The sequence below is a fragment of the Marmota flaviventris genome, chromosome 6 (assembly GCF_047511675.1).
Source record: "Marmota flaviventris isolate mMarFla1 chromosome 6, mMarFla1.hap1, whole genome shotgun sequence".
In the NCBI taxonomy this organism is placed as follows: Eukaryota; Metazoa; Chordata; class Mammalia; order Rodentia; family Sciuridae; genus Marmota; species Marmota flaviventris.
In genome coordinates, this window is record NC_092503.1 from 87618795 (window position 1) to 87638894 (window position 20100).

Sequence of the window (20100 nt, forward strand, 5' to 3'; positions counted from 1 at the left end):
TCACACACTAGTGAAAAAATAAATCTAGGGAGTAGAACATAGGTCTTTCTATTTCTGAAGAGTATACTCTTTTACCATGTCCCAGTGTTCCCCTACAAGAACTTCCTATGGTAAAATCCTCCTGATACTCAAGGTCCTTACAATTGACTATGTAGCCATTTAGTCAATCTTATGAAAATAGAAGCATAGTACTTCTCTAAACATAGCTCACTTCCTTCTTTCCTCCAGAGATCACCATTTCCGTACTTGGTAAAATGCTAAAACCATTCGCCTTTGTCATTGTTTTCCCCTCCAATGACCTCTGTTCCCACTTAATAAGTAAAATATACCACAGCAAATTATGCTTACAGGCAAGTGTGCATTTGTGTGCACACAGGAGAGCAAAGTGTGTGAATTGACACATTTGTGTAATACACTAGAATAAGGTTTAATGTGACCTTAGCTAACATTTTTGACCCCCATTATCTAAGGTTTCAAAATAAATTTTGTGATAAAATACAAAAAATTTTATGTGTTGCTTGAAGCTGCCAGAGCTTTAAATTATTAACTCAAAAATAAATTCACCACTAGAAATGTAAAAATAGAGTTAAATACTGTCATAAATTTATGTTCACTATTTCTAACACTTAAAGGCATTTCTTTAGCTGAGTTTTATGACATTCAAATTAGAGACAAATCAACAAACTATGTGCATTTCTTCAAAAGGTTTTCTTACACCAAGTCCTAACAAAACTAATAATTTAGTTAATATTTTTCCATTGACTAAAATAAAAGCAGCATATTTCTATCATTAGTAAACAGAAAGTGCATTTTTATCCAGAGGTTTTCCTTCAAATTCAAGCAGGCTTTTAGGACACCAGAAAGTTCGAAAACAGCAGATGTGGCCACTTGATTCCCAATTTATACATTTCTCAGTACACAAACTGGGACTCCCTCCTCTTAATACCCAATCCAGCCTTTAGATCTCTTTCCTCCAGTTCAAGGAGGAAAAGCAGGATCTCTTTCCTCCAGATTACCAAAGAATGCAATATCTTGCCACCTTGAAAGTCTTACAATCCATGACCCTCATTTCCTGACTCACTTTGATGTGGATTTGGCTCAGTTTCCATGAAGAACAAGGAGCAAGAACCAAAACTGTATAGTCATCTCAAACAGAAAGGGACTCTAAAGAGAGAAGTTGGCTTCAGCTTCCCTGGTTTGACCTGGATAAAATGAGGCTGCCCATCATGAACCACAGTGTGGTGCTTCAATGAAATATGCAATTTTGTGGTCAAATTACCATAGCAGCTGCATCCTCTCCCTAAGGGTTTGAAAAAGATCCTACAAGGGCAACTGTAGAGTTGTGAAGGAGACAAATTTTTTTGGCAGAAGTAGATGGAGATCTACCGCATCCTTACTCCCTTTCCCAGGATCCTGGAACACTAAACTGGGATGGCTGTATCTTCCTGACCCATAGCTCTGAAACTGACAGGAAAGATAATTCCAAATACAGACAGCATTTTCACTCACATTCTAAATAATTTAAGGGTATGGCATACTGGAAAGAACAGTGGACCCTAGAACCTAGACCTAACAAGACAATTAGCTGAGTGACCCAGCAAGTCAATCACTGAACTCCCTCTGACCTCATTTTTAAGATGAGAAAGCTGAATTTGAACTCCTCTAAAATCCTTAGTAGTCTAAAACTTTATGGTTCTATAAATCTATAAATGTCTTTTCTGTTCACAAAACATTGCCCCTAGTACCTTTCAGATAATAGTGATGATATACAAATTGTGGGAAGGTATCACTAACAAATAGCTACTCCTCCAGAATTTACCAAGTGTGTCCACAATCCTAAAGCCTAGGACTTTGGAGACACATTTGACTGAATGGTAAAGTCAGTTTACAGATGCAATAAAAATGTACTAACCATGGAATAAACAAAGAATACCCAGGTGTATGCTATTATTTAAAGTTTGCTTTTTACCAAAGTAGCAGATTACTCACCATCTGGCTTAAATGGAATTTTATTCTTATAGAAACGAAGATTGCTCAAGTCATTTTGATATCGGATATCTTTGAAGTTCTGCTAAAGGAAAAAATAAATCAATCTCTAGTACATGGAAATACAAAAAAAGGCACAAGGACCCTTCTGATGTTTTTCTCATTGGCACCATAAAATTAGGAAAACAGAAGGGAAATATTTTACATTTAAAAGAAAAACATCCTACACTCTTACTGGGTACTGATGTCGGTATTTGTACAAATCCCTTGCAGCATAAAAACTTCTCTTTGGTTTGGCAGTTGCTTCAGAGGAATCACCACCCTAAAATAAAAAGTGAAACTCTATTTACATGTTGATGCAAGAAAATTTCACTACAAAATTTCCAGAACAAATTTGAAATAATGAACACCCATAAAGAAAGTCTGAAAATTTTCAACTTGCCCAGAACAATAAAAAGATTATAATTGTCTTTTAGTAATAGTAGTAACATTTGCTACTATTCTGTTTTCCTTACTTGTACCAAAAATTTTTGCCCTATGGCATATTACTAAATTAAAGCCTTTGGAGGACAAATGTTATGGATTGATATCCATCAGAAACAGAACTCAAAATGAATTCAAAACATGTATTTTACCAGCTGTTACCCAAATGATCCTATGACAAAGCTTATTTTAGAATACTTTAGATAATACTTAAAAAAGTTAGAATGATAAATCAATTTTACAAAGAAAAATTGTCATTAAATTTGCAACATTTAGTTGTGCACAGAAGTCAAGCAATATTTATGAAAGGATGATTTTAAAACAAACTAAATAGCTTTCTAAACTCCATCCTTTATAGCACCATAACAAGTACACAAAAGCATGGATAATCATCTGTTCATTCAATGATAATGTGAGGTGACATAAATCAGCAAATTTAAAATATATACACTCAATAAAATGTTCTCAAATGGAATGAACATCAGATTGAAGTAATTTACATGTGGTAGCTCACTCATAATATTTACATCCTAAGCTAAATTCTTATTCCCATGAAGGTCCTACCCCCCATTTTTAATGTAAAGATGCAGGTCAATATCATGAATTTGCACTCTCTAACTATACATATTGTTATAAAATATGTTTTGTGTCCAGTTCACGCTGAAAGACAATGAGAATGACAAAAATAATGAAAACTACAATGTTTAGAACTGAATACTCATTATGAGCTTTGCTCCAAACTCTTTTCTCATTGTCCCTGCCCCCCTCTGTGTTGACAGACTGACATCCTCTAAGCAATTTTCACACATCTTTGAAGTGGTGTGATTCTCACTCTTACTACAAGTACAAAGATGCTTTAATACCAAATCCTCTGATATTTTACATTAGTTACTCCGTCATGTTACATAAGCAAGGGAAAGTTTAAAGTCTGGTCCTTGCCACACGTTTCAAAATGGCTCTGCCTAGCAAGTTTCTGAATCCATTTAGCCTGAGCTACAACCATATGAATCATCATCTTACACTTGTATAGAAAACACTTTTTCATTTATAAAATACTTACATGTATATTATTTAATTTGATTCTTGCAACACACCTGGCTGACAATGATTAGTGTTTCCATCTTAGAAACAAGGTAACTGAGGTTAGGGGAAATTGAACAAGACCCAGGGCCCAGTGACAGTGCAAGAATCAGGCAGGTTCCAAGCCCAACTAATTAGGTCTGAATCAACTTCAGTTGCACTAAAAGTGAAGGATATATGGAAAATTTAGTATAAGATTAATAGCCCAAGACTTGGAGTCAGACTAAGGTGAGTCTTAATTCTGCTACTTAGTATTTGTGAGGACTTAAGTAAATCACTTGGTTGAATCTTAGTTTTATCATCTATGAAATGGAGATAATGACTCATGCCATACCTGCTTCCCAGGATAATCATGAGAATGACTATACCCTCCAGCCTCTAAGTGTATCAGCTTGGCAGTATCTGTTACTGCACCTTCAGCCCCTATTTCTTTTGGACTCTCTGTCCTGACCCCCTCTCCTGCTCAAACAAGGTCTTGCTCCTTAACATATAGTTCCTCTTACCTGGATCATCAAAATTTCCCTCTTCTCTGGATCAGTCTTCTCAGCAAACAAACATACTGTACATCTTTAATCTTGGAATAAACACACAACACCTTCCAAGGCCACCATTGATTATAGATCCTTATTTCTAATTTTATAGTAAATCATCAAAGAATCACTCCTACTCCTCTTCTCTTTCACCATTCTCCACCCCAATCAAGCTTTATCCTCAGCACCCCTTCAAAATGATTCTTAGGAACTTTGCAGACAAATCTCCATCTTGCCAAACCAATTCTCAATGCTCATCTCTGGTGCCCTCCCAACAGCACAGACCCAGTGAAGGCCTCCATCCTTCCTGAAACACTGTTAGTACTTGGTTTTCAGGATACCACACTCTTGGTTTACTTCTTGTCTCACTTATCCCTTTTGTCTACTTCCTTTTGGGGTTCCTTCTCTTTATGTCTCTGAACACAGGAGTAACCAGGACTTAATTCTCATTCCTCCCCACTCCTGGATGACCTCTTATATTCTTGGACTTTATCTCTGATCTTAAATGCTCTATTCATAAATAAAATTAACTACTCAACTGTTCTACTTGGATATCTAAAAGGATATTAAACTCAAGAAAAACCTTGATTTACCCTCCAGAGCTGCTTCTCCTTGAACTTTTTCATCTTAGTTAATGATACCATCATTTGTACAATATTCACTGGGACTAGGATGACAACAGTGCAAGTGGTGAGAAGTAGTCAGTCTGTAATGTACTTTACAGGTAGCTCCAATAGTATTTGCAAATGGATTGACTGTTAGTGGGGAACAAATGGGGTGGACAGTCAAAAGGTTGAATTCGTATGTATTTTTTTTTTTTTTAAGAAGTTATATGGTGACACCAATGAGAATTAACCATTAAATGGGAATGAAAGGGTGCATGTGGCCTACTGTTTATTGTGGTTGCAATTACCTGTTTGAAACTTCAATTACATTGTTTCATACAGATTGACCTGGTTAATTAGACTGATATCCCAAATTTCTGAAGAAGTTCTATAGAAGTTAATTGGGAAGCAAATAGAAGGAGAAAACACCAGAATAGCATCTAATATTTCCCTAAGGTTAAATTAGCAATGTAAATGACAGAGGAGCCAACCAGAGCACAATAGGCAGAGGAGAGGTATACTCAGGATTCCAACAAGTCCAAGATTCTGACTGTGATAACAGACGTACTTGGGTTTGCATATTTCTCTTCCTATATGATCTTGGGCAGTTTCATTCTCTGCAAGCTTCAATTTTCTCTAAAATGAAAACTAAAAGAAAAATTTCACCCTGAAATTGCAACTCATTTAAATAGCATGTTTGGTCAGATCCTCCACTAAGAAAACATAGTTAGGTTCCTCCCTACCTATGCAGAATCATCATCAAGATGGATGGGGCAGCACTCACAGAAATAAGTAGGTGGTGGTTCCCCTAAAACCGGGAGGTCACATTGGTGTTTGGACTCTGTTTTCACACTCTCGCTGCTGCCCGGTAACTGATAGAAGGCCTAATAGGGAACCACAAACCTCAAACACGAGGCACACTTCTTCATAAGGTGAAGAATATGTAGTTCCTCCTTTTTCAAGTTTCTGATTATTTTTTGAATCCAGAAGTTAAAGATGCCATTTACTTCTTTACTAACCTCTCGTCCAAACTGTATTAGTCGAATGGTTTAAGCATTGTTGGATCAACAAGTCTTCTAGGCGAAATAACACTTTTGAAGAATGTCCTGAACTTGGTGAAAGGCCTTACTTGGGATAAGAACTACGAAGTTTAACTTCGGATGAGAGGCTTCCGCAGTACTTTTAATGGCTGTAGACCCCACAGTAAGAGACACTGCCAGCTGCTTGGCAATTGCAGTCCCATTTTATTCGTAATACATTTTTTTTTTTTTTAACCAATAACACGCACTAGTCGAGTTTTCACAATCCTCTATTTTTAGCCAGGTTCCTCCCACCCCACCTTCGCATTACCCAGCTGCAGAGGCAAAGAAAACCCATTCAAGTTGGGTTTAAGCCCTGAGGGACTTCCCTGTCGTACCCAGAGTCAGGGCCCAGGCCAGCGGCGGGCGACCCCAGTGCTCCACGCCGCTGCAGGCCTCTCGGGTCAGCCGAGCCTCTAGACAGCCGCGGGCGCGGAGGGGTCGGGGCGCAGAAGACCAGCAGCCGCCCAGCACCCCTGCCCTCGGCACGAGGGGGTGCTCGGCGCTCGCTCCTCTCACCGGCGCTCGAGCCCGGCCCGAGGCCACCGGGGGCCGCGTACCTGCTCGGCGCCCGCCGCCTCGGCGTCCTCGTTCGGCGCAGGGCTGGCGCGGGGCCGCCCCCCAGCTCGCTCCGGAGGCTGCGCGGGCTCCTCGGGTTCCTGCCCCGGGCCCTGGCCGCCGCCGCCCGGCCCTGGCTCCTCCGGCTCCGGCTCCGAGTCCGTCTGCCAGGTGGAGTCGCAGTCCTCCACGGTGGTGGGCTCGCGGAAGCTGACCCCGCCGAGCAGGTTGCCCATTGAAGAGGCGGCGGCGGGCGCCGGGCTGCTGGGCGCGGGGCTGCTGGGCGCGCGGCGCGGGCTGCGGCAGGCACACTAGGGCCCGGGCATGGCCGCGGCCAGGGCGCTGGGCGGCAGCCTCGGCGCGCCCGCCGCCGCACTGCCTCAGCGCGGAGAGCAGCAGACAGGCACACTCGCGGGGAGGAGCCGGCGGCCCCAGGACCGCCGCCGCACACGCTCGAACCCGCCCATCTGGTTCCTTCTCCTCCCCACCGGCGGGAGCCAGTGTCGGCCCAGAGCCCGGGGGAGCGCACTGCCACTCCCAGGCCCGGCCGTCTTTCCTGGTCCCGGGTGAAGCGCCTCACTTCCACTCCCCGCTCTGGAAGGCCTGTCATCGTTTGGCCTTTGGCGTTGCCTGGAGCGCTTAGGGGTCTGGGGCTCCCCCTCCCCACCTGGGGCCAGGAATCACCATGGAGGGAACCACCTCCTAGCTGAGCAGGAGAGTGATCCCTCTGAGTTCTGAGAGTCAAGGGCTAGTGTTGGAAGTTATGTCAAGGGGGTGTCACTGTCAGCTGTCCATACCCCCCACCTCCTCTCCCTCTGGGCCAAGAGGAAGATAAATGAGCTGCAGCAGAAGAAGACAAAAAGCTAATGGTGACTGGGCACCATATAAACAGGAAGACCAAGCAACTATTGACTGCCCTTAGAGCAGTCACCTAGAATCCCTGTGATCTAAATAAGGATCTCACCTCATCTAAAAAGCAAATGTCTTTTGAAACAAAAAGAGCAATAATGGACCAGCACATTGATCTCTGATAGTATTACCCCAACACCTCCTCCAAATCCATGCTCTGTATAGATAAAATTCCTCCTTAGAACAAATAGGCTGATTATAAGGGAAGAATCTTTAGCTCCATGCTCTGTTCTATAAATGAAAGGAGGAGGGGGAACCACACTAAGAAATATTAAAGATAAACAACATCATCAAATAAGTCATCCAGAGAAAAATGACTATAATAGAATTTGTACCCTGACTTTCTAACTAGTAGGGAAAGGAAAGCCTCTAGGAGTCAGAGCCTTCTGTGTGTGTCTCTAAAGTACTGGTTCAACTATAGCCCAGTGCCTTGGACCACAGTCAACCTTGGTAGGCACTCAGTAAACATTGTTAAATTGGACCAGAAATTGTACATAAATACGATTGGACAGTTGTACTTGGAATGGATGGTTTCTTTTTAAATGCTTCATGGTGAACAGGATGCCAAATCAAGGGAGATGGGCTATTTCTAAGGGAAGAAGATCAGAGGAACAGGCCATCCATCACACAGTTAAGTCAGGATTGCCTCTCTTTAAGCATCACAATGACAGCCCTTCATCTATGAAATGGGACCAGATTTCTATCTCCCAAGTGACTTCCAGTTCTGACCTTTTATAGTCTTATTACTGGGAAAAGCTCTAAAACTAATAAGTAGACACATGATACATGAAAAGGCTTTTTGGTCATATGGTATGAAAGTTGATGATGTATACTGAAATTGCTTTCATCAGACCCAGACAAAATTAGAGCCAGGAAGTAATGAAGGGGCAGAGTCCTTGCTTGTTTGAGGTAAATACTTTCTCAAGGGCTTTCTAAGGCTCACAGGAGAGTTCTACAGAAACTAAGTGCTTTGCACCTCTCTCTCACTATAACAGATTTTTGTAACAAAGTTTAAAGTTCTGTAAGACTGCAACAATACAAACAAGATAAACCTGGCAGAATACTTTCCCAGAAACAGTACTTCACCCTATGAACTAATAGCCACTCCTTCCTCCCATTGCCAAGACCAATTAACTCTATCTTATGTAAATTTCCTCCCTTTTTGCCTTTAATAACTTCCTCTTGCTCAACTTTCTTAAATATACCCATAGCTCACTATGGCATCAGACTCCCATTGCAATGCTCTGCTATTCCCAAATAAATATCATTATTCTTTGGACAATTTCTCTCTGATTGTTATTTAGGTTGACAATGGCTTAGTGAAGAAAATGTGTGACAGCTGCAAAACATATGAATCCAACACTAAAAGTTGGGAATTTGATTCATCTTCCATCTGCAGAGGACTAGAACACCCTGTAAAAGTAAATGCTATCCACCCAGCCTGAAGCATTCCAGGGCCTGTAACATAGAGAGTCTAGGGAGTTACTGGTGCTGTCTCAGTTGGTCGTAGGTGTATGTGGATTGAAGATAACCATACTTTCTTTGTTCTCCTTTCATTAAGATCGTGTTTGAATCAGCTTTTTCCACCAATACAACTAAAAGACCTGACCAGAACAATTGTAAAGGAAAAAAGTTCAGTTTCAGAGGTCCCAGTCCATAGACAGCAAGCTCCATTCCTTGGAGCTTGAGATGAGGCAGAACATCATGGGGAAGACTGGCAGAGTGAAGCGGCTCACATAATGATCAGTGGCAAAGAAAAGGACTCTATTCATTAGATCCAAAATGTATAACCCAAAGCCACACCCCCAATGGCCCACCTCCTCCAGCCAAACCCTACCCACCTTCAGTTCCCACCCAGTTAAATCCATCAAGGGACCAGTTCACTGATGGGATTAAGGATCTCATGACCAGATCATTTCTCCTCTGAACTTTCTCACATTGTCTTCCACATGAGCTTTTGGGGACCACCTCACATTCAAACCATAACATAGTCTTATCTCCAACTCTTGAATTGGGTCTGACCTCAGGGACTTGCTTGAAAATTAGAATCTGGAAAATGTGAAATTCTGAGATTTTCAAAGTTAAACCATAAGGAACCTACATTTTCCAGTGGTTTTTGTTGTTGTTGTTATTGCTGTTTGTTTTGTTTTTAAATATTCACTGTGATATCCCTGAGCTGACATGTAAATTCAACTACCTTGAGACTACCACACTAAAAAGGCTACTGGGTACATGTGTCCTCTAGTCACCTGTCCCAGCTGAGCCCAACTTTCCAGCATCCCCTCCTGGAGTCTAGTCATTTTTTATTGAATCCTCCAGACCAATCTATCCATCAGCTGAATACCTTGGCTGTGACCTCCATTGACCCTACATAGAACACAGGAACCAGCCAGCAGAGCCCTTCTCAAAGTCCTGACCCACAGAACAGTAAAATGTAACAAAGTGGCTGTTGTTAGGTCACTGAATTTTCTGGTAGTTTATTATACAGTTTTAGATAATGGAACAGTAAGAAGTATCTGTGTAAGCTTATATGTATTTGTGCACATAAATACATAAGTAAATGCTGCAACTAAATCCTTACCATTTCTAACACCTTTTAGCAAATATATCAGGTTTTTTTTTGGGGGGGGGGAGGTGGCGGGAGGCTATAGATCTTGTGTGAATTTCTGCAATATATTTTCTAAAGAACATAATTGTAAATGAAATTACAACTTGATGTTATATTTTTTAAAGAAAGGCTAGAGCATTAGCTTGCCTGTATTTTAGCCACACTATACATTTAATAAAGTTAATTCCATTCTGTAGGTCTCTTATCCTTAGGTTCTACACACAGAAATTACTTTTCCTCAACAACCAATCTTTTTCATTATTGGTATTTTCAAGAGTATAGAACATTCCTGAATTGACAATAGAGACATGTGTCTTTGCAACATATTAAAAAATTTATCACTTTGTTAGGAGTAGTGGCATACATCTGTAGTCCCAGTGACTTGGGAGGCTGAGATAAGAGAATCACTTATTCCCAGGAGTTTAAGGTCAGGCTGGGTAAAATAGCAAGACTCTTCGTCAAACAAAAAACTCACCACCTAGTCTTATTACCAGGCACATATCCATGTATCAATATATATTGGTTTTAATCAGTATATATCCAATGTGTCTTTGAAGAACATTGGATTCAATCAATAATATAAATAAATATGGAATGAGAAAAAAAATCTATTATCAAAAGGACAACTATTTAGTTTCTTACTTATATTCAGATTCTCTCTTAAATGATGCAGATACTATATAGCCCTGCCCCATGGTAACTCTGTTGTCAACTTTGTTTTGAAAGCCTTTAAGGTGAGGTCAGCTTAAGGAAGAACTGGTGCTTCAGACTTGTGCTTCATCCAAACTTTTTTTTTGGATGAAACCCAAATGCATCTGGCATATCTTGCATTGTCCTTTTTATAGTGAATTGTGTTTGGGGGACATTAACAAAGAAGGTTTGTTGTTATCTAATTTCCTTTGAGAGTTTTTCAAATAAAAGGAAAGGGCAGATCAAGGGCCATTTTATCCAACTTCAGGAGTTAACTCCTCAATAACTCCCTGGAACCTAAAACTTCTGGGGAAAAATAATATTAAAAATTAAAAATAATAAAGATAGCATTCCAAAGAAACGTCTTAAATAAACAATAATGTATTATAATAGTTTGTTTTGGTTAGGTTTTCATCAGTGTGACCAAAATAGTATATCAGAACAATTTAGAAGAGGAAAAGTTTATTTGGACTCACTGTTTCAGAGGGTCACACCATGGTTAGTGGATTCCATTGCTCTGGGTCAGAGATGAGGCAGAACATCATGGTGGAAATCATAATAGAGAAAAGCTGCCCAGCTCATGGCAGTGGGGGAAGCAAAGAGAGATCTCACAAGGAGATGGGGCAAAATACACAATCCCCAAGGCACATCCCTAGTAACCCACTTCCTCTAACTATACCCCACCTGTCTACAGTTATCACCTAGTAATCTGTTCAAACTATTATTAATCCACTAAATGGATTAATCCACTAATTTGGTTACAACTTTAATAATATAGTCATGTCACACTAAAAAGCATTAACATTAACACAGAAGCTTTAACACAGGAAGCATTAACTCATGAGCTTTTGGGGGATGCTTCATAACCAAACCATTATACAGTCTCTTTCACTAACCATAGTCAGGGTCTTTGCTAACAACTTTGGGGTCTTTGTGCCCTTGAGAATATCACACACCTTATTCTAGGGTTTGTTGAGCTGGACCCCTCACGGCAATTTAAATTGACAGCTTTATGCAGAACACATCCCAGCCTGCACAACATTACATGGAGTCTCTGACTAGGCCAGCCTTGCTGAAAATTTCCTAAGACAGGAGTATCTTAACAGAGGTGTAGGTATGCGTAGGTAAGACAGGAGTATCTTAATGTGTGTTAATTTATGAAGACAAAATGTTTGGGGTTTTTCTGCTTCTTCCTCCCTGCAAATGTTCTAAACCTTTCTTCTTGTATGACTATGAGATGTTGACTCCTACCTCCCACTTTTTTAAAATCTCTCCTGCCACATTCCCTGACTATCACCAGCACCATAACCCCTTCTACAAAAGTCTATGTTCTCTCTCTTCAGATGTTGTGATTTGGTAGTCCTAATTTTTTTTCTGAATATTCTTTTTATCTTTGCAAGGCTTAATTGCAAAAGTATCTCTAGAATCTGTTACCTTTTTCTTAAACTTCTTTTATCTTTATTCCCCAAAATATGACCAGCAATTCAACTTTTGTATACGGGAACCAAAGTTCTTAAGGTTGCTTTAAATGAGATGCAGAAATAAATACACATACATCTTAGTTTCATCTAAACAGAACTTGCAAGTGGTAAAGATATTTCTGTATTTTTAATTATTGATATAAAATATCAAATATTTTGCTATCACATTTTGGTAACAAATGGATTCAATTGCCTCATTTGCACCCAAAGTGCTGCCAAGATTGTGATGAACCCCTGGGGTATTCTAAACATTCCACATCTAATTTATCAAAGTGACATACTATGATGAGTGTTTACTTCTGGGTTTTGGTTTTTTGTTTTTTTTTTTTAAATTGGTTTGTTTCAGTCTCCCCACTCCACTTAATTTGTTTCACCAGCATTCACCATAGGTAGCCACTGTGCCCAAAGCAGACACCCTGACCGAAAGGGTTCAGAATGTATGTAGGGAAGACAACAATTTAGGAAATTCAAAAATAATCAATCAATAGAGGCAAAGCAAGACCTCAGGGCTCTGGCTTTACTCTAGAGAGTTGGGGAGGTTTCTCTAAGGAGATTACATTCAAATAGGAGAGAAGAAGTTAGCACAACAGAGATCAGTGAGAAGGGGATTTCTAGCCAAGGGTCCAGTGTGGACCAAAAGCTTGCGGCAAAAACAAAATTCACCCCTGCAGCCAGAATGGTCAAGTGTGAAAAATTATCTCTTTTAGGATCCACACAGTATGGTGGGTTGCTAAGAGGGAAATTTTAATATTTTTAAAGCATTAAATTATCCCTAAGAATTAGTTCATAATTCAAAGACCAAGTCTAGATTCAGAGCCTATTGAATATTTTCACAGCTTGAAGTCCTTAGTACCAATCACACTGAAGTTATTAATAAAGCAAAGGTACAAAAAAAAAGTGTCATAGAATTTATGTGTTGAATTAGTGCATAATAAAATATCAGTGGGGGCAAGGTGAAGTTAATTTGATAAGAACTAAGTGATAAATAATCATTTGCATAACTAAACAAATAAATTCATAATGTAGACTAAAAATAGAGCCATAAAGTTGAAATTATTAACAAAAATGTTGGTAGTCCTTCTTTAGCAAATCAGCAGCATTTAGACCATAATTTGACTTTTAAAAAGTCATATATGCAGTATGAGACAAGAAGGATCTCAAAAACAAAAAACAAAAAACAAAAGGAAAAGGAATTTTTTCACCTCACTTCCAAAGTTATTGCTTATTTTTCATAAATAAAAAGAGACATATGTCTCATAATTTCTTTAATCAAATAATTACATGAAATGTTGGTTTCTGTTTGAGAAGTTGGGGTTCTCCTCAGGCTTCCTCAGAGTTTCTGCCCTTCTCTTCATCTTGTTGCAAGCTCCTGAAGGAGTGAGTTTCCTCCAGGCAACGTTGCTATGAGAACACATCAGACTCAGCAATCCTGGTGTCATTGAGCCTTGGGACACGGCCCAGGATCTAAAGACATTTGACACTTTACCCTAGGACTTAATTTCAGCCTTAGTTCACAGGAGAAACCAAGTCATGTATGTTCCTGCCCAAAGAAGAATCCAGATTGCTTAGGTCTAAACCAACCTCAGACACTAGTCTGGCCATCTATAAGATGGGTGTTCTGTTTTAGAGGCCTAAAAAGTAATTCTTACAGACTGTCAGCAATTCCATCAGGAGAGAGCAAAGGTATAGGTATGCGTGATATACCTCGAAGAAAGAGACCATGCTATTAGGCAACAACTACTTCTTCCAGCCTTCATAGTTTGTATTTATGTATAGAAGGGTGCATATAGAGTAGCTTTGTCTCAATTTTATACTTTTTTCCCATGGCTAATCTCTCTTACAATTGGTTTTCCAAGATAGCCCAAATGATTCTCATTTCCTGAAATTCAATCCCCTCCCACAGTGAATGAAAAGATTGTATGACCAGCAAAATATGGTAATGTATGGCACATGATTTCTGAGGCTAGGTCCTAAAAGGCATTGTTGCTTCCACCTTGGTCTCTTGAATCACTGGCTCTAAGGGAAGCAAGTGCCATGTTGTAAGGACATTCAAGTAGTCCCATGGAAGTGAATGTTCAAGCAGTTCCCTCCCACAAGGGGAGGAAGAGAGGCCCTCAGCTAACAGACAGCAGAACTTGTCAGTCTCCTGGGAGTCCTCCAATACTCGTCAAACTATCAGATCCCTGCCACTCCAGCTCACCTCTTATTGCACGAACATAAAAGACATTTTTTTTTCAACACTTCAACAGTGAGCACTATTTGGCTTACCCCTTTCTCAATTCCTGACCAATAGATGTGTGAGAGAAAATAAGTGATTATTGTTTTAAGTCACTACATTTTTTTGGTGATTTATTGCAAATTATTTGAGTACCTAGAGCATCATCATTGAGTCAATTTTAGTCATCAACATTTATTCCACACATTTATTGAGTACCTATTAAATATGCCAGGCCCTCTGATAGACTGGGATACAAAGACATAGTTGTTGCTCTCAATCCTTGGGAACATTCATGAGTTAATACAAATGACAATAAAAGAGCATATGAACAAAATACTATGACAAAGGGCAAAGAGTCTCTTTCCTTCATCAATAAGAGGAGTTATTCTTTCTTGCAATAAATATGTATTTAGTATTTTCTAAGCATCAGTCACCATGGTTTGTGGTAGATGCTGTAAAAATACAATGAACACGACACAATCCTGCCCTGAAGATCATAAGTTGAGAAGATAACATATTGGAGGAAAGTTAAAATGAGGCCATCAAATTTGGTATATTGTGATTTTGGTGAGACCTGTTTTTATGGAATGGTAAAAATAGAAAATAAAAGAAAGAGGAAAGAGGATTTGCTGGTATAGAACATATGTATGTTTTCAAAAATGTTAGTGGCAGAGGGAAGGAGAAAAAAGGTCAAGAGCTTTGTTCTCCTTCTCAATTTCCATCTGCTCTATTGGTTTCACCACCTGCAGCTTATTTCCTCTTCTCCACTGGAGCTGGAGATCTAGGCAAGACAGGAAAGCTGACTAGAAACAGGCTCAGGGAACTTGAAATCTCCTCAAGTGAATGCCTCGTGGGAATTTGCACAATGGGCATCTTACTTGCCACCTCCTAGTCTAGTCCTATCTATAGGAAGTTGCTTTTTAACATTAAAATGAAATTAGAGAAGATTGCAACAACTCTCACGAGTGTTATACTAGTTTAAAGACGGTGACATGATGTATGAATGTAGAAAACTGCAGAATTGCCGAGATTCAGCCTGCGTAAGCTGAGAGGGGTCACTGGACAGACTGGCTGGCTCCTACCATCTATTACTGGGTAGCATTTGCCATAGTGAATTCAGCAAAGTAGAGGGACTCCCCTGGGTCACACAAGCTCAGAACCTTTAACTGCCAGTGCTACTGAGTTGATCTGACTTGACAATGCTCATTCATACACACTAACTAGCTCTTGGGGAATGTCTCAAGAGACTGGCCCATAAACCACAATGCCACTTCTTAATTCACAATGAGAACTGTAACTGACAAGACTGGTGTGCTTCAGTGTCTGCCCACCCATTTTGGTGAGCATGAAATCAGAATAAGGGAATGCTATGGGATGCACATGTTTAAAGAGCTTAAGGCCCCACAGTCCACAGCCTCCGTGTTTTTTTTTTTTTTTGTTTGTTTGTTTGTTTGTTTGTTTTGTTTAATAATGAGGATCATAGCACTGTACCCTCCACCACATCATGCCCATTAGACTCTGCCTTTTCTGAGTCTCTATCAATGATTGAACTGCTTGAATGGATTATTCAGGCAGGATAATCCAAATCTATAAGAAGCCATACATCTTGTGCTTCAGCCAAGTAGAATGCCAGTAGAAAGGTAGATTGTTGGAGGCTCCCTGCTCTGCTGCTGCTAGATTGTGGGATGTTCAGTTGGTTTAGAGAGAGGAGGAACACCAGCGATTTGTGGGTCATAACTAAATAGCAACCGGATCTAAGTACTTCAGTTTTTAATGATAGCATACTGATTATCAATTTTCTTCTTGTACGAGCCCAGGCTGCCTGGGAAGCCTTGAAGCTGCAATTTCTCTTTGTGGTAACTTCTTATTTCAATCTGAATCCTTTGGATGCTGAGTTAAAACTTATTCCCAGTTCTTGAAGATATCCTATTACTACCCAAGTATGAACTGTAATAAAGATTAGCAAATTGCAATGGCATTGATGTCTTTCTTCCTCAGAGTCTTTTATAATAGGTGAGATGTGGTAGGCACTCCTTAAGTGCTTTCTAGATGAATGAACAAACATGCCTAACCTAGGGATATGTTCATGTGAACAGGTATCTATTATAGCCACCAAATTTTAATTCTGAACAGAGTGCTAATGCACAGATAACTTTTCCAATTACTTATCCCTGGTAGCTCTTAGTGGTTCATAGACTTCAATGACATATGATAGTTACTTGTTGATTTTAATAACATGTTATCTTTAGCTGTCTTTGATGTTATGAAAATGTAAATAGTGATTTTTGTTTTGTGTTTCAAAAAACAAAATTTAACAGTTTCTCACAGGTCATTGACATGAACTTTTAATTGGGTTTGTGCTTCAAGTATGATCATTAAGGAATCATTGGGAAGTTACAGACATAACTTGGTCTGATCCCATGTATGTGAACTGCATCTGTTAAGAAATAAGTGTATTTTTATTTAAAAATGAATATTAAATCATCCTGCTATTTTCCCTGCAGAAGCAATTGCATGAAACATTGTGACCAGCCCTTCAATTCATATAGTGCTGCATCTAGTAATCCATTTGAATGGAAATCCTTTTCCTTCCTTTCATCTTCTATATTTACATTCATAATGAAATGGATTTCTGGACTTTCACTTGAGAGTTTTGGACATCTAATTAGGATAACTCCCAAGAAACCATTTTCTAGGTTCTACTTTGAACAAGTAAGAATATCATTTCTAAATATTTATGGTAGAGCCCAATCAGTCCACATTGTTTATAATGCTAAGCACAGGTGGGAGGTGGGTTCTCAATAAATATTAATTGATGTTGATTGAAATCATTATATAAAATGTTTTAAGGAAAGATGAAGCAAAACTGGAAATTTAATAGAGGAAATTGATTCAGAAATATCAATACTACTTATTAAAACATTTGTATCTCAGACCTTTTTAGCAGTCTTTTGGAAAAATATAAACATTCTAACAGTTATGCTCTTTGGTTTACAAGTCCAGAGAATGAGAATAAGGGTGAAGAGTGAGGTAGGAAGTAGAATCTCTTCATGCTGCCCAGAATTCTGCAGTTGTCTTCCAGCCAAGTCCTGAGGGGCTTTGCTTCAGCACCTCTCTCTCTCTTTTTTTTCTCAACATTGTCCATCTCTGCTTCTTCACTGGTTCTACCTCTTCCTCTCTCTCTCTCTCTCTCTCTCTCTCTCTCTCTCTCTCTCTCTCTCACACACACACACACACACACACACACACACACACACACACAGATTGCTACACTAATTGCTTCACTATATTTACCTCCTGTTTACCACCAAACTTATACAAAGGACAAGTGATCTGTGTGTTTTCACTTATTCATTCTCTCCAGTGCTGTCTGTATTTCACTTCCCTAGTGCTCTTCTGAAAATTCCAGAAGTTCTTGAATATGCTTCATAATCTCTGTGACATGCCATTCTTCTTGCTGTATTTGCCACTTGGGTGACCTAATTCACCTTCAGACCCTTTACTCACCGCTTTCAGGAGTCCACACTATCCTGGTTCTTCTCATATCATCTCTGATTCTTTACTTTGTATTCTTCGAGTTTCCTTGTCCACCTGCTCTTTTCTCTCTGTGTACTGACTCCTTTGGGGATTCATCAGTTATTATCAATATCAACCTCAAAACATCAGATCTTTGTAGTGATGGACACCCTTCTGTATCTTCAGCTTTGTCCTCTCATGGACATTCTATTATTGACAAGAAGTCTAGAAACAGATCTTTTTATAAAAAAAAAAAATGTTTTTTAGTTGTTGATGGACCTTTATTTTTTATTTATTCATTGATATGTGGTGCTGAGAATCGAACCCAGTGCCTCATACATGCTGGATAAGCACGCTACCACTAAGCTACAACCCCAGCCCTAGAAACAGATCTTTATTTTATTTTTACACAGGTTGAACTTTATTGATTGCTTTTTCTTACCAAATTAAAAATAGGGGCCTATTAGGTGAGAATCAGGGACATACATCCTCTGAGGAAATGCATACCTGTGTGCAGAGATTGATGGAAAGGCTGCACTGCACCTTATTCATAGCAACATTGCAATGACAATGGATTGTTGACTAGGGCCAATACATTGACTTTATCACATAATGTCATTATCCATATTGCAACATATGATAAACCATTTAACAAGCACATTTTCTTATGTTTCCTAAGTGTGTGACCATACTATACTTCCACGTCTTTGACTGATTGCTATATAATTCCTCTTTAATTACTTCCTGCTATCTCAAAATCTCACTGCCATTTATTTGAAGAATATGTTTTGAATATCAGGTGCTATACTAGGAGCTAAGATACTAAGGTGAATGACTCATAACCCTATTCAAGAGGTCCTAATATAAACTCATATTCTTCCTTCTTCTGGAATCAGGGCCTTTCTCAACTTTCCTGCCATTCCCTTAATCATTCTCTTAAAAACCTTGGCATTGCTCTGGATTAATTCTTCTTACTTATTTCTCATAGTGATCAATTTTAAATATTCGGGAAATTATTTTCTTTAAAATGTTTGTGCATCCACATATTCCTTTGTGTTTCATGGCATATTGTCACAATACTAGTTTATGCCCTTAGCACTACAAAATTCAATAGCCCTTTTCATAGTCTTCTATAGTCTTACTTCTATAATCTCCCAGCTATTCATTATGATTCTGTCCTCTCTCCTTCTTCCAATCCATGTAGTATATGATTGCCAGACCAATCATCCATAAAAGTTAATGTAAAATATTCCCTCATTTCCTGATCAATGCCTATAATATTTCTCAACTGGTTAAGATAGGAGGTTGGCTTTGCTGGTCTACCTTTATTTCTTGTTCAAATTTATCAGTGTCTGCTCTCAGTGGATTTGTCTTCTCACAGACATCTTAGGCTAGGCAAAGAAGTTTTACACATGAAATCAAAAGCATGATCCATAACATTTTTGAAGTCAAAAATTGTTTTTTAATCAAAATTTAAAACTTTTGCTCTGCAAAGGATACCATTGAGAAAATGAAAAGCCAGGTTATAGATTAAGAGAAAATGCTACACAATCATATATGCAGAAAAGGGCTTGTATGCAGTATATCCAAAGAACTCTTTATTTCTATAGGTTAAATGCGAACTCACAAAATTCAATAACATGAAACCAAACAATGCAGTTTTTTAAATGGGCAAAATATTTGAATAGGGAATTCATCAGAATAAAATAAATATATAGATGGTCGAATAACAAGTCAGATAGGCATATGAAAAGAGATTCTTTCTATCATCAACCATTTGTGTAAATAAAAATTATAATTATAATAAGATATCACTCCACACCTATGAAATAGAAAAAAAATAAAATAAAAAACAGTACCAAGTTCTGACAAAGTTACAGAGCAACTAGAACTCTCATATATTGCTAGTGAAAATCTAAAATTTTAAAGACATTCTTGAACAGTTTGATAGGATATTATAAAGTTAAGCATGTAAGTACCATATGACCTAACAATCCCTTTTAACCTATAGAAATAAAATTTAAGTTCACAAAATAAACTTGCATGTAAGAGATTATAGCAGCTTCCTACATACAATTCAATAAACAGTTTTTAAGTATATACAAAAGGCAGAAAATGGCATGTGTAATATTTATGAGTCAAAGATGATAATTATGAGACAGAAATAATCATTGTCTAATACTTGGTAATAAAACAAACTAATTACCATGGTGGTTTTAAAATAGATGTGAATTAATAAATCAATTGTAAAAAAAAAAAAAATAAATCAATCAATTGTAAGTATAATTACTATCACAGTTAGTTTAAAATGTGATGTTAATGATTTAATGAGGCTGAGATTATAAAGAGAACCTGTA

At 38.7% G+C, this 20100-nt stretch overlaps 1 protein-coding gene across 7 annotated transcripts in view; it reads right to left on the reverse strand.

Moving 5' to 3' along the window:
* Ogfrl1 (opioid growth factor receptor like 1) overlaps window positions 1–6629 on the reverse strand; it is a 63404-nt gene extending 56775 nt beyond the window's left edge. For 2 of the 7 annotated variants that reach the window (XR_004618683.2, XM_027928076.3), the window contains exons 1-3: window positions 6324–6629; window positions 2222–2308; window positions 1990–2071 (exon numbers count right to left, since the gene is read on the reverse strand). Coding sequence is in view for 4 of the 7 variants with exons in the window: in XM_027928076.3 (XP_027783877.2) it covers window positions 1990–2071; window positions 2222–2308; window positions 6324–6557 (403 nt within the window). In the remaining 3 variants the exon portion in view is untranslated. Of the gene's footprint in view, window positions 1–1989; window positions 2072–2221; window positions 2309–5252; window positions 5639–6323 lie in introns of those variants that run through there. The other 5 variants (XR_004618684.2, XR_004618685.2, XM_027928075.2 and 2 more) reach the window with 5 other exon arrangements.
* Between the last annotated feature and the right edge of the window lie 13471 nt (window positions 6630–20100).